The 17,305-nt window shown below is 45.1% G+C and overlaps 1 protein-coding gene across 1 annotated transcript in view; it reads right to left on the bottom strand.

The window, feature by feature from the left end:
* The window catches only part of ORC2 (origin recognition complex subunit 2), a 32,652-nt gene extending 15,843 nt beyond the window's left edge, over window positions 1-16,809 (bottom strand). The window contains exons 1-9 of the mRNA XM_015408675.1: window positions 16,767-16,809; window positions 14,390-14,490; window positions 12,581-12,724; window positions 11,996-12,055; window positions 10,413-10,505; window positions 7,470-7,501; window positions 4,490-4,544; window positions 1,746-1,921; window positions 929-1,027 (exon numbers count right to left, since the gene is read on the bottom strand). Coding sequence (XP_015264161.1) covers window positions 929-1,027; window positions 1,746-1,921; window positions 4,490-4,544; window positions 7,470-7,501; window positions 10,413-10,505; window positions 11,996-12,055; window positions 12,581-12,724; window positions 14,390-14,480 — 750 coding nt within the window. The 5' untranslated portion in view covers window positions 14,481-14,490; window positions 16,767-16,809. The remainder of the gene's footprint in view (window positions 1-928; window positions 1,028-1,745; window positions 1,922-4,489; window positions 4,545-7,469; window positions 7,502-10,412; window positions 10,506-11,995; window positions 12,056-12,580; window positions 12,725-14,389; window positions 14,491-16,766) is intronic.
* Between the last annotated feature and the right edge of the window lie 496 nt (window positions 16,810-17,305).

The raw sequence follows: 17,305 nt of genomic DNA on the forward strand, positions 1-17,305 counted from the left end.
CAGTGGCTGTTGACATACCGCCTTCCCAGACAATGCTGCACTGAAAGCAAATAAACTAAACCAAAAAGAGAGGCTGCAGTGGATTAACTCAGTAGCACTGTTCACCCATAATGCTAAACTATGAACTGGCATTATATGCACAAATACATGTTTGTATGCTGCCTCCCCTTGTGTGATTGGAGGTCACGAGCAACAGCCTCTTACAATGTCGTGATGTCCAACCCAGCACACAACGGCTTGCCTGCAAATACCACACACTGCAATTTTAGTTCACTTGAAATCCTTCTCGTTCTAGCTGGTGTCCACAAAGCAAGAAACTCTTTCATTGCTTTGGAATTATGTGAAAATGGGGGGAAAGGATTACAGAGTCTGGCACAGTAGCAGGATTGCCAACAACCTTGGGGGGGGGAGTCCTGCCCCCTTGAGGCTTAACAGAATGTTATTTACAGGGTGATGTTACTTAAACTCCATACCATTAAAAGCTTCACCTGCTTATTTCCACACATTAAGCCTTTATTTAAAGGGATGGATAGGACACATTTTTTCTCTCCAGGATGTTGGTGACCCTGCCCACAGGACGTGCTATATAAAAGCAACAACAACTTAGGCAAAGTCCCTTATCCCCCTCAGTTCCTTTTATTCCAAGAATTAATATAATTGTGGGAATTTATGAACTGGTAGAGTGGTTACTTCTGCGGCTGTAGAGCTTAGCCTTTTAGCCAAAACCCACATCGGCGTGTTTCCTCCCAGCCCCTCCCCACCCCAACACTATCACTGGCTTCATAACGCTCTAACCATGCTCGTGCCATTAAGGCAAAAGAGTGGCTGACACTGTAATGCCTGGTCCTAAGAACAGACTGACCAACTGCTAGCGGGTTCCTCCAACAAAGTCAGTACAAACACAGGATCCCCCTGACATTTACTGCACCTGATCCAGCTTTCCTCTCTGCAGCTTCTGAAGTGTTCGGTCAGAAGTTATAACTTTGGAGCTGCTGTGTGCTTCAAAATACTCTTCCACCAGATTGCTCTGAGGGGGAAAAAAAAGAAAACCCCAAAGATCATTAGGGGTACTCTCCTGACATGAAGCGGGGGAGGAAACTGATGTCTTGCTCAGCCTCAGCCGTCTACAACAATAGTTTTCTGAGGGTAAGGGTGGAAGGAAAAGGTGGGAAGAGGGAGAGAGAAAAGGCACAAGAAAGGAACCACGTTCTGGATGCAAAGAAGCATCATTTAAATTGATTGCTCAGACCCTTCAGCATTAAGAGTGCCTTTGTATCGTACAATGATACGCCTTCACCCTATTTTCACGTATGCAGTATCTTTGACCACGAAAAGAAAAAGACAGTCCAGTCTTTTCAGTCTAACGATGATTTGCAAGGCTCCAGGGCCTTTGTTTGGTTTTAAATACATGATGATAAAATCCAGCAACGACCTCAGTCCTTTTTATACCTCAGTCAGGAAGATGCCTTATAGGCTAAGGTCCTGATGCTTAAATTTGAGAGGAAACCCCTGATTTGACAAGCCCAAAGAAGTGATTACTTCTTTAAAAGGAGTCAATACTATAGACCTGTTTGCAAATGCAGACCTGTCTGGAGAGTCAAAGCTGGTTTATATTTAGTTGCCACTAAATACTTCCTCCTTGTCAGAGGCTAACTTGTTCTTGAATTAAATTTTTGAACATCTTCTTAAAAATGCTTGTTAACACTGATACTGTATTACCCAATGGCCACTGCATCTATACTCACGGAAATGCCTTTCTTCGGTTTCTTCCCTGCTGGCTGGTCGCTGGCTGAAATCATTGTTTGATTTGGCGTGTCCGGCTGAAGAGCTTCATCAACCGTTGCTTCACGATTGTCATCGCTGTCCTTCTCAGAATCCGAAGAGGAATAATCACTCTCACTGTCAGAGCACCTGTTTAAGGCTAAAAAGAAAGTTTGGCAAGAAGAAGGAATGAGTTTGCCTCCTTCCGGACCCTCTTCTTCTTTATGAACTGCGGAAGTTATGGATAAATTATCAGTTAGGACTGGTTTGTATGATATAATTAAATGAGCGTTGCTATTGTACAAAATATATTAATATCTGTCATTATAAACACAGTAATTAGTATATATGTTTATTCGGTTAATATGGTTTATTGATATGTTTTATCTGCTTTAGTAATTCCATTTTAAGATATTATTTTAAAATAATTTAAGAATTAATGTGGTTCAGTTAAGAGGAAAATAATATTCATGCTATGTTAAAAGGAAACATTTAATATTTGGAGATTGTTAAATCACTAGTTTCAACCTATCACAGTCTTTTAAATAAACAGGGTGTACAATGTATGGGTCTAACCCAGCCATGTACACTTGTTTGCGTGCCAGTCCCAAGCCCGGATAAATGGGAAGGGTTGGAGAAAGACCTGGCAACCTACTCTGGAAAAATCCACCAAGAAAATTGGAAAACGTGGAGAGAGCTGGCCCATGGAATTGCCAAGAGTTGAACACAACTGAATGGCTAACAACTACAACAATGTATGGGTCTACTGAAATACCTGAATATGCCGTATATTTGACATATGTCCCTTCTATATTATACATCATTTGTAGTTTTGAATGTCCTTGATCACTGTAAATATTCTAAAAAGAAATTTCAATTTTCCTATTTTATTTTTTCCATTCTGTACCCTCTTTTTTCAAACATAAAAAACATTTTTTTAAAAAAACTGCACACCGTGGACAGTGGATCTGTGCACACTGGATTGCGCTTTGTGCTTAAAACTAGACATACAAGATTATATTTAGTATAAGATTACATACAAGATTACATCTAGTATAGAACAAAGTCCTTTATTACTTCACAGACACACTTTCCCTAACAATCTCAACCCTACTGAAACTAAGCCTAAGAATATGCAACAGGATGCTACTTTAAGGCGCGCAGCTCGGTTTTTCCGTGTTTGATTAGAAAAACGAGCACAGTGACGACGGGACTCTGGCCGGTGAGACTCTCAGAGACAAAAAAATGCACAGGGTATGACGGTCGGGAGGAGCAAGTTTGCTGCCGCAACCCTTGCACCTATTGAAAAAAACCCACTTCCTCTCCATAAAAGAAAGCGAAGAAGAGGGAACGTTTGAGGGGTGGGAATAGCCCGAAGGCCTGAGGTAATCGGTAGACTCCCCCTCAACAGAAATAAATGTTGTTTTTTGCGGTTTTTTGTTTTAAAGTTTTTGAAGAACAAACAAATAAAAAGAGAAAAGATAGGAAAATTAAACTAAGGAAATAATTCCTAAGAGCTGAGGCGAATAGCCAAAAGCGAACCAATCTGACCGACGAAAAATAGGTCTACTCAACGCGGTGGTAAGAAAGGAACTGGCGGGATGTCCGCGCCCACCCCTCTGGGCATGTGCGGTGGGGTTCCTGCGCATGCCCAAGGGACTGGGCGCAAAAATCCGTTAAAAGAGCTTGCCACAGCACCGATTGATCCAGCGCGTGCGCACTAGATCTCATGGGTGTGAAGCACAGAGACCACGCCGAAGATCAGGAACGAATGCACATGCTCCCCTTGGTTATCTCAGCCTCATTCCCCTGCCTTTTGTTAGTTTCCTCCCGCACCTCAGAAGAGGAGCTCCCATCAAGCTCCTCAGGATCTGTCCTCCTCCTATGCCGGAAAGCACCGTTCTGTCCAGTAAAATACATGAACGGATAAAGTCCAGAAATCTGCTATAATGAATTAAAACCTAATCCCTGTCCAAATCATAGAAAGCAAGACGCCACATTTTAATTTGTAGTTCTGGTAAAGGTTATGTATTTCATATGCGCCTAGTTTGTTAACTAGTAAGTGGAAATGAATAAAAAGGTCTCACACAAGACAAAAAAAATCTCTCCATCAAAGCTGAAGCAATTTGAGTCTCAAAATAATATAGCCAAACACCAGTGTAATGAATTGAACACAATGATGTCAAGTGTACATTTTGGGGTTCATAACTCCATCTGACCCATCAAGAGAGATAACAGGAAACAGGCATCTTATCTTATCTTAAACTGTAAGAACTTCCTCTAGTCTAAGGAGAATTCTTCCAATGTTAAATGGCTCTTTCTCCAACAGAACCGCTTGGAGGAAGGCTCCAAATTTTGCCAAATCTATCATCTACTCCCAGAGTAAAAACTTTCAGAAATGTTATCAGGGTAGTCAGTCAGATTTTTACATCACTCAAATACAGGCCAGGAAAACTCAAAGAGTGTTTCCATCTGATCACTGTAAGTTATACTACGCCCACAAACATTACTAACAACACACACAAGGAGCCAGTGCGAGTTACACTGTTCACTCTAAGGTAGGAAATGCAAAACCTCACACAACACAATACTTCCCTTTTCTGTATTTTAGTTTTATCACAAAATCACTGAGATATGAGCATGTAGCCACACCATAAGTGAAGAAGCAGAATATATTAAAGAATTCTTAAGTTACAATATATTGCTACTGTTTATTGCAAATGCTTACCTGCTATTCTTTTCCTGAATCCGTACACTGTTTTTGACACCTCATTCTTTTTACCCTGTTAAAAGCAAATATGTTAAATTGTATCCCTAAACAAAGTTTCTTCTTGAACATTCTACTTTCTAATAAGATCATCAACTAAATAAAGAACTGAATCGGTTGGCTTGTTCTAGTTGCAAATTCCCATTATTTTACCTAGCCATTAATGAGGCTAATTTAAATTTCAATTTGTATTCGCAGCCATTATTACGTTTTGAAATGTATACTTTTTTCCTTGGCTGATTATCGCTTTGGCTGGGAATTCTGAGTATATTTGAATCTCTTACTAAAAAATGTAACAGATGGAAGCACTGAAGAAATAAAGAGAGAGTGCTAAAGGTATTAAACAGATTAAAGAGAAGGTAACAGCAAACTCTGATATTACAAAGACATTAAAGAATTAAGAACATAAGAACATAAGAGAAGCCAATGTTGAATCAGGTCAAAGGCCCATCCAGTCCAACACTCTGTCACACAGTGGCCAAAAATACCAGGTGCCATCAGGAGGTCCAGCAGTGGGGCCAGGACATTAGAAGCCCTCCCACTGTTGACCCCCCCCCCCAAGAAGACAGAGCATCACTTGCCCCAGAGTCCCTATCTATACCTTGTGGCTAATAGCCACTGATGGACCTCTGTTCCATATGCTTATCTAATTCCCCCTTGAAGCCGTCCATGCTTGTAGCCGCCACCACTTCCTGTGGCAGTGAATTCCATGTGTTAATCACTCTCTGGGTGAAGAAGTACTTCCTTTTATCCGTTCTAACCTGTCTGCTCAGCAATTTCATTGAGTGCCCACGAGTTCTTGTACTGAAATTAATTTTTATGAGGTTAACCAGAGCTGATTAATCTTTATGTAAGACTAGGAATAAGACCCATTGTGGAAATAAATACAACGAGCTCAAGAATGAGGCTCTCAGTGGGTGCCCCAGCCATGGGCATCAGTGTCAATTTGCTGTGGTGACCTCAGCAGGGTATAATGACACAGCAGCCACCATTTTCTCCAGGGGAACTGATCTCTGCCATCTGAAGAGCAGGTGTAATTCCGAGTGATCTCCAGCCCTCACCTGGAGATTGGCAACAATGGTTCCCCATGAAAGGTACAGTCTCCACAGTGGGGACCAAAGCAGCTTACATCATTTTCCTCCCCCCCTTTTGATCTGCACAACAACCCTGTGAGGTAGGTTAGGCTGAAAGTCTGTGAGTGGTCCGAAATCACCCACTCAGCTTCCACAGCAAGAGCCTAGGTCTCCCCCTGGAGAAAATAACTGCTTTGGAGGGTGGACTCCATGGCATTCTATTCAGCAGAGGCCTTTCCCCTCCCCAAACTCTGGCTTCCATAGACTCCACCACAAAATCTCCAGGAATTTTCCAACCTGGAGCTGACAAGCCTAGTCAGGACTGGTCCCAATGAGTTCCCCACAAAGGCCAAAGAAGGCCTGGAAAGGGCCTCCTGCCCCTGCCTTTTTACTGACAGAACCAAGCTTGGTTCCCTAGCAACAGCCACTGAGGGGAAAGTGAGCCACACAGCAGTTTTGGCAGTTTACTCAGACAGGGAATGGCCGGCAGTGGGCAGGGGAGAGGAGTGGACCCAGCACCCAGCCAATGGCACGTGAGTACTCTTGAGTGGCAGATGATGGGCCAATGGCTGATGGAGTGCACAGCACAGCCAATGGGAGAGCTGGAAAGTGCCAATACGCTGGGCTTTTATTTTTTTATGTATGTATGTATGTATGTATGTATGTATGTATGGGATGACAAAACAGGGAGGGAGCTGCGATAATAGCAGCAATTCTGAAAAAGTTTATAATGACAAGAAACCCCTCTTCGAGCTGGAAGAGAGTTTGTGTTGCTAGCACGTTTGGATTGCTGGCATCCCAGAGGGATCAGAACTGGAAAAATGAAGCCACTTTACTTAGACATTTGAACTCACAAAGAAATATTGTTCTGAAACAGTGAGCTCACTGGGTTCTTTTAAAAAAGACAGCCAACCAGGGTTTCAGTAACAGATTGTTATTTCAGGACTCCACTCGATCAAAGCAGTGGTCGATGCAAGACAGATTTCGAAAACGATTGGAAAATATTCATTATGGAAAATTTTATGATATGTTTTGGTCCTGCTGCATATATTTAATAGAAAGGCAATACCAAGAATCCCAGCAAAGAGAAAAATACAGATGGTTTTATATTATCAGAACATGTATTATTGGAACACAACGAACATTGGGTGGAGTCCAAAGGTGGGGGGAAGGCAGTTTTCACCCGTTCTTCCCTCCCACTGGAGACTCCACTTTGGCCCTGCACTGTTCTTGAGGGACACCTAATCCTCAGGAGCCAAACTGCAGGGGGCTCAGATGGCTGTGGGGTGGGTGGAGAACAGGGAATACCGTGGTGCCAGCTTGCTGGCAGTTGCTTTGCAGCTAATCCACTCACAATTTCTCAACCGATTATGTCGACTGATCCTAATCAGTTTCTTATAATATTTATTTATCAGAACATTCCCCCCCCACCTCTCCTCCTGGTTCAGCTAGGTCATTACTGCTATGGTCCATATTTTGAACCAATCTGAAATGGGTATCTGACAAAGTGAGCAGTGACTCACGAAAGCTCACACCCTCATCTTTAAGATGCCACTGGACTCTGGCTCTTTTCTGTTGAGACTATTGGTGAGTCAACTTTTTCCCTTAAGCTGTCATATAAAATTTTTTGCCACTGTAAAACAATTGAGTGTAAGATCTAGATCAGCTTTCTCAGCAAAATCTTTTAAATAATTCAACAAGACAAATTCTGAGTCACCAAGTAATTTACTGAGAAGTGTAATTTATCCTAAATAGCATGACAGTAAGCTTTGCCGCTTGATATCATTTATGATCTATTTGTCCCTCTTTCCTCATGACAGGCTACAATGACTACAAAATTTCTAACAAGCAAAAAAATTGCCACTCACCTCCACCTGGCCTTTGCTCGATGCGGGTGGCTCTATAAATTTAACGAAGAGAACATCATAAGTGACATCACACCTGCAAACAGCAGCTCAATTGTGTTTCTTTACCTAAAATGGTATCAGGAACCTACTGCCCTAATTTTAGCAAGCAGCCGGTTGTCAGTTACACTGTACAGCCACTTAGGGGCAACACACTGATCCCCATGTATTTTCTAGTTTTGTTGTTGTTCAGTCGTACAGTCGAGTCCGACTCTTCGCGACCCCATGGACCAGATCATGCCAGGTCTTCCTGTCTTCCGCCGTCCTCTGAAGTTTGCTCAATTTCATATTCATTGCATCTATGACACTGTCTAACCATCTCATCCTTTGCCGTCCCCGTCTTCTTTGACCTTCAATCTTTCCCAGCATCAGGGTCTTCTCCAGTGAGTGCTTCCTTCTCATTGGGTGGCCAAAGTATTTGAACTTCAACTTCAGTATCTGGCCTTCCAGGGAACAGTCAGGGTTGATTTCTTTTAGGATTGATTGATTTAATCTTCTTGCAGTCCAAGGGACTTTAGAAGAGTCTTCTCCAGCACCATAGTTCAAAAGAATCTATTCTTCAGTGCTCGGCCTTCCTTATAGTCCAACTCTCGCAGCCATACATGACTACTGGGAATACCATTGCTTTGACTTTTGTTGGCAGAGTGATGTCTCTACTTTTTATCATGCTGTTTAGGTTCGCCATCGCTTTCCTCCCAAGGAGCAGGTGTCTTTTAATTTCATGGCTGCTGTCACAGTCTGCGGTGATCTGGGATCCCAGGAACGTGAAGTCTGTCACTACTTCCACGACTTCCCCTTCTATTTGCCAAGGAGTGATGGGGCTGGATGCCATGATCTTATTTTTTTTGATGTTGAGCTTCAAGCCCACTTTTGCGCTCTCCTCTTTCACTCTGAGCAAGAGGCTCTTTAGATCCTCTTCACTTTCTGCCATTAGAGTGGTATCGTCTGCATATCTGAGGTTGTTGATCTTTTTCCCAGTGATCTTAATTCCCGCTTGTGATTCATCCCGCTTGTGATTCATTCATTCAGGCCAGCATTTTGCATGATGTACTCTGCATATATATTAAATAAGCAAGGTGACAATATACATCCTTGTCGTACTCCTTTTCCTATGCTAAACCAATCAGTTGTTCCATATCCGGTTCTGTCGCTTCTTGACCCTTATACAGGTTTCTCAAGAGACATGTGAGGTGGTCTGGTACTCCCATCTCTTTAAGGACCTGCCATAGTTTGTTGTGATCCACAAATCTATAGTACACAGCTATAATTTGGTACAAAAGGGAAAGGAAAAATGCACATTACAGTAGCTAAGCTCCTTAGAAACTATTAGGTATCACTTTAGCTACTTCTCTTTCGTATGAACATGTGAGTCTTCAGTTTTTCTCAACAGAGTGGCTCCTTATTTTGCGCTGAGACAATAAGGTGAGAGGATGACGATGATTTTAAGTTCTGATTGTCGACTGGATCACAGCATTTGGAAATGATCGTGGCCCATATATTTATTTAACTCATTTACACCCTGCCTCTCTCCCCAACGGGGAGCCCAAAGTGGCTCACATTGTTTTTCTCTCCTTCATTATATCCAAGACCTGTGAGAAGGGTTCGGCTGAGGGAGTATAATTGGCCCAAGGTCATTGAATAAGTTCCCTTGGCGCGAGTGGGGGTTCAAATCCAGGTGTCCCGGACACTAGTCCAACACTCTTAACCACTACACCACATTGACAAGCAAAGCAAAAGAATTAGACAAGAATTCGAAGCCCAGTCTTGCACATTCTAAACAAACTAAATTATGTAATTTCCTGGTGCAAAACCAAGAAGGAGAAAAGTAAGAAGAAGAGCAAGAAGAAGAGGAGGAGGAGGAGGAGATTGGATTTATACCCCGCCCTTCACTCGGAGTCTCCTCTCCCTTCCCCTCCCCACAACAGACACCTGGTGAGGCAGGTAGGGCCGAGAAAGCTCTGACAGAACTGTTTTCAAGAACAACTGTGCCAGAACTATGGCTTGCCCAAGGTCATCCAGCAGCTCCAAATGGAGGAGTGGGGAATCAAACCCAGTTCTCCCAGATTAGAGTCCGTGCACTTAACCACAACACCAAACTAACACAAAACAAGGGGATATTTTGAATGATTTTTGCAGTTCTGTTCCCACCTCTACACAGTCTGTACCTCTTCATTTTAACCAAGCCCAGAAGGGTGACAAGCACTGATTTACTGCTTCCAGAGAAATCTTCAGCTACTGATCTTAATCAAATTTCCTTGCTGGGTAGATCGAAGTTGTCTTAAGAGACAGATAAAACTTATTTTGATTTTGCAGGTACTCAGTATTTCTTAATCTGTGTAATAACCACAAAGTTATTTTAATGTGTATCAGAGATTAAATTAATTATCAGCGAGATCTCTGTCAAAAATCAGGTTCAAATGAAAAGTGCATTGTAGCCTCCACATCAAATGATTTGCCTTCAATTACACTGAAATTTTGATGACATCCTTGTCAAGGCAAAATTGGTAAGGGAAAGCTGTGTTTAAGTATATAATTTTGCCTTCTGTGTTGGGTTTGAGGTTCTAGGGTAGTTAACTCAACATTTAGTAAAGGTATAAAAGCCCTAGAGAGAAAAGCCAGTTTAAACGAGACTCTTAATTCAAAACCGGAGCCTAGTTTTATTTCTGACTACACAAAATAAGGATACTGAAGAGTGTCTGCTGTACTGCACTGTGTGCTTGGGCCAGGGGGGTTAATGAAACAGAATTAAGATGAAATGAAACCCAAAAGGCAGGATTTGGGTTTTTTTGTTTTGTTTTTAAGAAACCAAGTTCTAGGCTCTCCTGATTTAAAATGAGGCCATTGTTCAGCAAAAGTGTTTTGTAATTTCATCTTTTAATATATTAGTCTTTTTTCAACAGAACTTACTCTTGGTGCTTTTAGGAGAGCTTTCTCTCTTCTCAGCTTTCTTCGATATGACATGTTTCACGTTCTTCCCTGACTTGTTAGCTAGTTCTGAGGCTTTGAACAAAAAGAACTGCCAGATTAAAGACAATGCACACAAATCAACAATACAGTGTAAAAAAAACCCTGATAACAAACAAGGTTGAAGAACTACGTTATTCAGCACCCATGACCATTTACAGCAGCAAAGGCAAAACCAAAAACAGAGACAAATATAACAGCTTGGATCCCTTGCAATTTCCACCTATTCCCACTCCTTGCTGTGGCATCCCCAAGCCTACCAAGTGCACGTTGGTTCAGGAGAGTCCCCAGCTCTCAGCAGAGGATTTTTCAGGGCATGCTGTGGAAAAGGGATAGGCAGGGTATATATATCTATATGCCCAGGAACTCCTTCTGTTTGTGGGAGTTAGAATCTAGTCCAAGGCAAACAGCATAAGAACATATGAAGTGCCCCGCTGGATCAGACCAACAGTCCACCTAGTCCAGCATCCTGTCTCAAACAGTGGCCAACCAGTTCCTCTAAAGGGCCAGCAACAGGGCATAGAGGCTGAGGACTTCCTAAGAACATAAGAAGAGCGCTGCTGGATCAGACCAGTGGTCCATCTAGTCCAGCATCCTGTCTCAAACAGTGGCCAACCAGTTCCTCTAAAGGGCCAGCAACAGTGCATAGAGCCTGAGGACTTCCTAAGAACAGCCCTGCTGGATCAGTCCAATAGTCCATCTAGTCCAGCATCCTGTCTCACAGTGGCCAACCAGTTCCTCTGGAGGGCCAACAACAGGCATAGAGGCCGAGGCTATCCCTTGATGTTGCCTCCTGGCTCTGGAATTTAGAGGCTTAGTGTCTCTGAATGTGGAGGTTCCCCTCAGTCACTATGGCTAGTAACCATTGATAGCATTATTCTCCACGAATCTATCTAATCCCCCCTTAAAGCTGTTTATTCCGGTGGCCATCACTACATGATACAAATACATAGAGATTAAGACAACATAACAATGTGACTACCCATACATTTAAGCCTCAATCGGGAGAACTCAAAAGATGAAGCAGCACTGCACGGGGCTTTAAGTGTTCAGAATTTGAATACCAGCACCCACCATGCTGCAACACAAGTTCTTTTGGAATTCCCACCAAATTTTAGCAGGAATTTGCCACGAGGTGCCAAAAGGCTGTCCATAATGAGACCTGCTATGCATGCAAAAGGTTCCAGGTTCAAACCTTGGCATCTTCAGTAAAAAAAACAACCAGGTACTAAGTGATGTGAAAGACCTCAGCCTTAGGCCCTAGAGGGCCACTTTGTCAAAGCAGACAATACCGACGATAGACCAAAAGTCTGACTCAGCTTCACTGGCCCCATAAAGTTAGTCATATAGTTTTCTATACTCTGCCCTAAATGATACTCAGAGTCCAATATTTTGGCATGCAACAGCACCCAAACACACTGAACTTACAGAATCAAATAAAATGGCCATTGGGAGTTCTTAGAAATCTCACATGTAGCATCAAGACTGGGATGAAAAAAATAATTTGCTTAGTGTAACCAACTTACCCATCTCTGCCATCTTTTTGGAGTTCTTTGGAGTTCTGAACGCGAAGACATTGCTGCCACCTGCAACAGAACCATTTTTCAAAGACCCTTAGAAAAGGAGACAGAAATGTCCTGACCCGGATAGCCCAGACAAGCCCCCTCTCGTCAGATCTCAGATGCTAAGCAGGGCCAACCCTGGCAAGTATTTGGATGGGACACCCCCATAGAATACCAGGGCCAGGAGGCAGAGGCAGCCCATCAAAAACATCTAAACATCCTCCATGCCCTAGTAGGAGTCACCAGAGATCACCATGACTTCCAGGCATGGGCAGGCACAGGTGCGTGCATGCGTACACAGAGAGACAAATGCAAAAATACCACCCAAAAAAAAAAAGAGGCAGAAACAAAGCAATAACAAGGGGTTTCTTTATGTCTTTTGGTGAGGGTAGGTGGGAGCCACTTATAACACTTCTTGGCCAAAGACTTACATATTATGAAACATGCAAATGTTTTTCGAATGAACCAAGCCCTACAAAAATTTCTGGGCTGCCATGTTAGACCATTATTACTTAGCCGACTCAAATGCGACACTTCTTTCAGAAATACCTTTGATGCCTGTCCCAAGAACAGACACGTAGTCCTGCTGCTCAAAAGCATCCTGGGTCTCCTCACTGGAGTTGCCTTCTGTTTCCTTCACCCATCTTTTCACATCAATTACAGGTGGAACTTTCTTCTTCTGAACTTTAGGACCTAGAAGTGCAATAAGAAGACTCGAAGTCAAAGAAATGGTATCATCCATTCTGCTATTTCTCCTCAGAAAAGCATACACACTTCTATTTCTCTCTCTCTGCATGTATGTTCAACTGCTTTTTAGGTACTGACGTATTCACGCCAATTACGATCACGCTAGGTTTAGTTCCAAAAATTCCAATATGAACACCAGGACAGTGCCACAAGATCTAATGTCTAGAAAATTAACTTTCACCGGTTTGTTTAAGGAAGACCACCAAGGCTATTTTGGGGAGGAAGAAACACTATGAGAAGTTTTCAATTCTCAAGGTTTGCTAATGGCATGGCAACAGAACTAACAGGTGGCACCTTTCAAACACTTGCTTATCTGATCCACCCCCAAAAAGGCAGGCACTGCAAGGAAACTTCAAGGCATCGGGTTTGTTCAACCCTGCTCCCCCCCCTTCCCCTCTCCCTGCCAAAATTTCAAGCCCCCAGATTTGTTGAGCCCTATTTCATCCCTCCTTATCTCTAACCATCCCATTCCCACCACAACTTTTTCATCCTCCCATTGCCTTTAGCACTCCTTCAAGCTGGTGAGGCAAACAGTGTGGCACAGGAATGAAGGACAAAAGGAGAAAAAGAGGGGAATTTAAGAACTTTTCTTTAGGGCCCTAAAGAAGCCAGGCTAGCGGTGACAAGGGCCAGGGCCTTCTCTGTGGCAGCCCCGCACTGGTGGAATGAGCTCCCGGAGGACGTCAGGGCCCTGTGGGACCTTTTGCAGTTCCACAGGGCCTGTAAAATGAAGCTCTTCCACCAGGCTTTTAGTTAAGGAGCCGCCGGTAACATCGTGGCCCTGGCTCTAACATCAGCACCAACACCAGCACTAAAGTAATACCTGATTGTCTGGCAAGAAACCTGGAATATGACGATCATTATATCCGGATGACGAAAGACTGCCATTGTTTATTGTTTACTGTACTGCTAGCACTTTGCACTTTGTTGTGTTTTTAACTGTTTTATCTGTTTTAATATTTGTACAATGTATTTTTATATATGACTGTAAGCCGCCCTGAGCCTGCCTTTGCGGGGAGGGCGGGATATAAAATAAATAACTTGAATATCAAAGAAAAAATAGAAAAGAAAAACACTTGAATGGGGCAGAGGAGGACAGCAGGGAAGCGAGAAGACGGTGCCAGGAAACACAGCGGCAGGTGCCCTGGCACCCACAGGGACCGTGCTGAGGATTGCTGTAATGCTTTCTGCCTTAGTGAAGCACTGTCCTGAAAACCATGCATTTGCAGTTTTGAGATTTCCACGTGCTACAGCTGGCTGTCCCGAAGATCAACGTATCATTATCAGGAATACTTTGAACAAAAACACAATCAACTGGAATTGGCACTTTAAAGAAACAGAACAATGACTGGCAATAGGGGTCTATTTTGGAACAAAATAATAAACCGGAGTGCGATGCTTTCACTTTGAGCGAGTGGGGCTTTTTGTGTTATCCCAGAGGTCATGTATCAGAGACAGGAAAAGCATCACACAACTGTGCTTCTAGAAAGCGTGTATTTTTTAAGGCACCTAAGGACATCCAAAGCTTACTGAGGATGTTTTTGAAAAAGCCCCAACTCAGAACTCATTTAATATTAACAAGGAAGCCCTTTACAGCCGAGTGAGCCATACCAGCATTCTCGGAAATGTGCTGCAGAACGTCTTCATCTGCCACAAATTTGACTTCTAGGACCCGATTCTTCCTTTTGTCTGGCTTACTCATAGCAAGATGTCTGCAACCAAAAACAAGTGAGATTACTATTAAAACACAAGTACCTGTGAGAACACCTGCTTCTGTGAGGACCAAGACTAGCTGTCTAAGATTTGCCACAAAAGCCCTGTTCAAGATTCCATCCACATTCAAAGACACCAAACCCCTGAATCCCAGAGTGAGGAGGCAACATCAGGGGAAGACCTCGGCCTCCGTGCCCTGTGCTGGACCTGCAGAGAAGCATGTTGGCCACTGCATGAGACATGGTGCTAGACTAGATAAACCACTGGTATGATCCAGCAGGGCTCTTCTTATGTTATGTTTCAGTAAACATATTTACCAGTTAGGCACCAAGAATCTAAAAACTGCACCGTAGGAACTAAACTCCACTTAATAGGACTTAATAACTTAGGGTTGCCAGGTGCCACTGGCTGGGAACGGGGGAGTAAGGTTGCCGGCTCAAGGCTGGGAAACTTCTGGAGATTTGGGGGTGGAGCCTGGGCAGGAGAGGGACCCCAGTGGGGTACAATGCCAGAGAGTCCACCCTCCGAAGCATCCATTTCCTCCAGAGGAACTGATCTCCGTAGTCTGGAGGAGAGCTGGAATTCCAGGTTGTAGGGTTGCCAGGTCCCCCCCCCCCAATCATCTGCAGGGGGATAAGGGGGTAGGGGTACGAGATCCAGGCTGGGAAACTCCTGAAGATTTGGGGATGACGCCTGGGAAGGACAGGGACCTCAATGGGGCACAATGGCATACAGTCCACCGTCCGAAGCATCCATTTTCTCCAAGGGAACTGATCTCTGCAGTCTGGAGCTGAGGTATAATTCCAGGGGGTAGGGCTGCTAAGTCCCCCCCCCCCCCCCCCCCCCCCCAGCCACCATCAGGGGATTAAAGGGTAGGGCTACCAGAGCCAGGTTAGGAAACTCCTTAACATTTAGGGATGGAGCCTGGAGAGGACAGGGACCTCAGTGGGGGCAGAATGTCACAGAGTCCACCCTACAAAGCATCCCTTTACTCCAGGGGAACCGCACTTTGTAGTCTGGAGCAGTGTTCCCTCTAAGCTGAGTGAGCGTGAGCTAGCTCACCCATTTCTGTCTTAGCTCAGGAAGGGATGGCCCCAGAGCAAGCTAATTTATGCAGTAGCCAAGTGGCTCACTCACCCCTTTAATGCCAGTAGTTCACAAAGCAGAATTTTTGCTCACAAGACTCCAAAGCTTAGAGGGAGCATCGGTCTGAAGATGAGGTGTCATTACCCAGGATAGGGTTACCAGGTCCCCTCTGGACACCAACAGGGGATAACGGGGCAGGGGCAATCCCTGGGGGATGGCTGCCTAAGAACAAAGTTTGAGTCCGGTGGCACCTCCAAGACCAACGAAGTTTGATTCTGTGGCCGAAGCTTTCGTGTGCAGGGGCACACTTCCCTCAGATACCCACCAGAATCTAAGAAAGCGTGCCTAAAAGTGGCTCGATCCCAAGGTTGGGATTCATTCATCCCTCGTCCCACATTTACTAGGACCTAAACTCAGAAGGGGAGTTGCAGTGGCTGAAGTAGTTAAGACGCTGAACTGCAGGCTGTGGAAGGTCAGTAGTTCAGCAGTTCGAGATCTGAGTGTGCCGCATGATGGAGTGAGCTCCCCTCTCTAGTTCCAGCTCCTGCCAACCTAGCAGTTCGAAAGCAAGAAATTGCAAGTAGATAAATAGGGACCACTTCGGTGGGAAGGTCACAGCTTTCCGTGCGCCTTGGTGTTTAGTCATGCCGGCCACATGACCACGGAAACGTCTTCTGACAGCGCTGGCTCTTCAGCTTGGAAACGGAGAGGAGCACCGCAACCCTAGAGTCGGATTCGACTGGCTTTCGAGCAAGGGAAACTTTTACCTTTTTAAACTCAGAAGGGCTGGTGCTGGTGGAAACCTATTTCGGGGCAGTCTGCAGCTCTACCTCGGACTAATAAAATACCCGCATGAGACTTTCCCTTTTCCTCCCTCCCTCCTCTTGAATACACGAAACGCCCTTCAGGTATTCACCCTCCGCACGGCGGGTCGCTAAACACCCCCATTTCCTGCAGGCGAGGGGGAAACGGGCCTGAAAAAAAGACCGGTTTGGGGAAGGGGGAACGAAGCCGAAACCTGCCCAAAAAACCCGCCCTCGCCCCCCGCCGCCGACTTCCCCAGACCGACAAAAGCCCCGCCCCGCGCGGGAAGGGGGAGGGCGGAGGCGCCCCCCCAGCCCATGAGCCCCGCCCTCCCCGCCCTCGCGGCCACCGTTCCCCCAACGGCCGGCAAAACGGACCCACTCACGCGGCGCAGCGAAGGGCCGCTCTCTTTCCCGCGCAGGCGGCGGCTGAAGGCCCCAACGTGGCTCCCCGCCCTCCGGCTTGCGCCTCTACGTCATGGGGACGGGGCGGGGCCGGCGGCGAATCCGTCCGCGTCTTCCAGTCGGCATTCAGAGCGGGAGGCGAATGACCAGTTCTCTCCAGCCAATGGCAAGGCGAGCCTGTAGTCCCGCCTCCCGCGCCTCAGGGCTTATTTTGTTTCCTAAGCGGAGCGCTCAGAGGGAGAAAGTAGCTCGAGGTGGTGGGGGCTGTCTTGGTGGGCTGTCTGCTGCAGCAGAAAAGAACAGGCGTCGAGGAGCACGTTAAAGACGAACGAAATGTATGGCAGGAGATGCGCTGTAGCTGAAGAAGTGAGCAGTGACTCAGGAAAGTTCCTCCCCGGCCACAACTTTTGTTAGTCTTTCAAGTAGGGTTGCCAAGTCTGGGTTGGGAAATACCTGGAGACTTTGGGGGTGGGGCCAGGAGAGGGTGGGGTTTGGGGAGGGGCCTCAGCATGGTACAGTG

This window comes from Gekko japonicus, unplaced genomic scaffold, assembly GCF_001447785.1.
Source record: "Gekko japonicus isolate JY-2015 unplaced genomic scaffold, Gekko_japonicus_V1.1 scaffold2090, whole genome shotgun sequence".
Classification (NCBI taxonomy): domain Eukaryota; kingdom Metazoa; phylum Chordata; class Lepidosauria; order Squamata; family Gekkonidae; genus Gekko; species Gekko japonicus.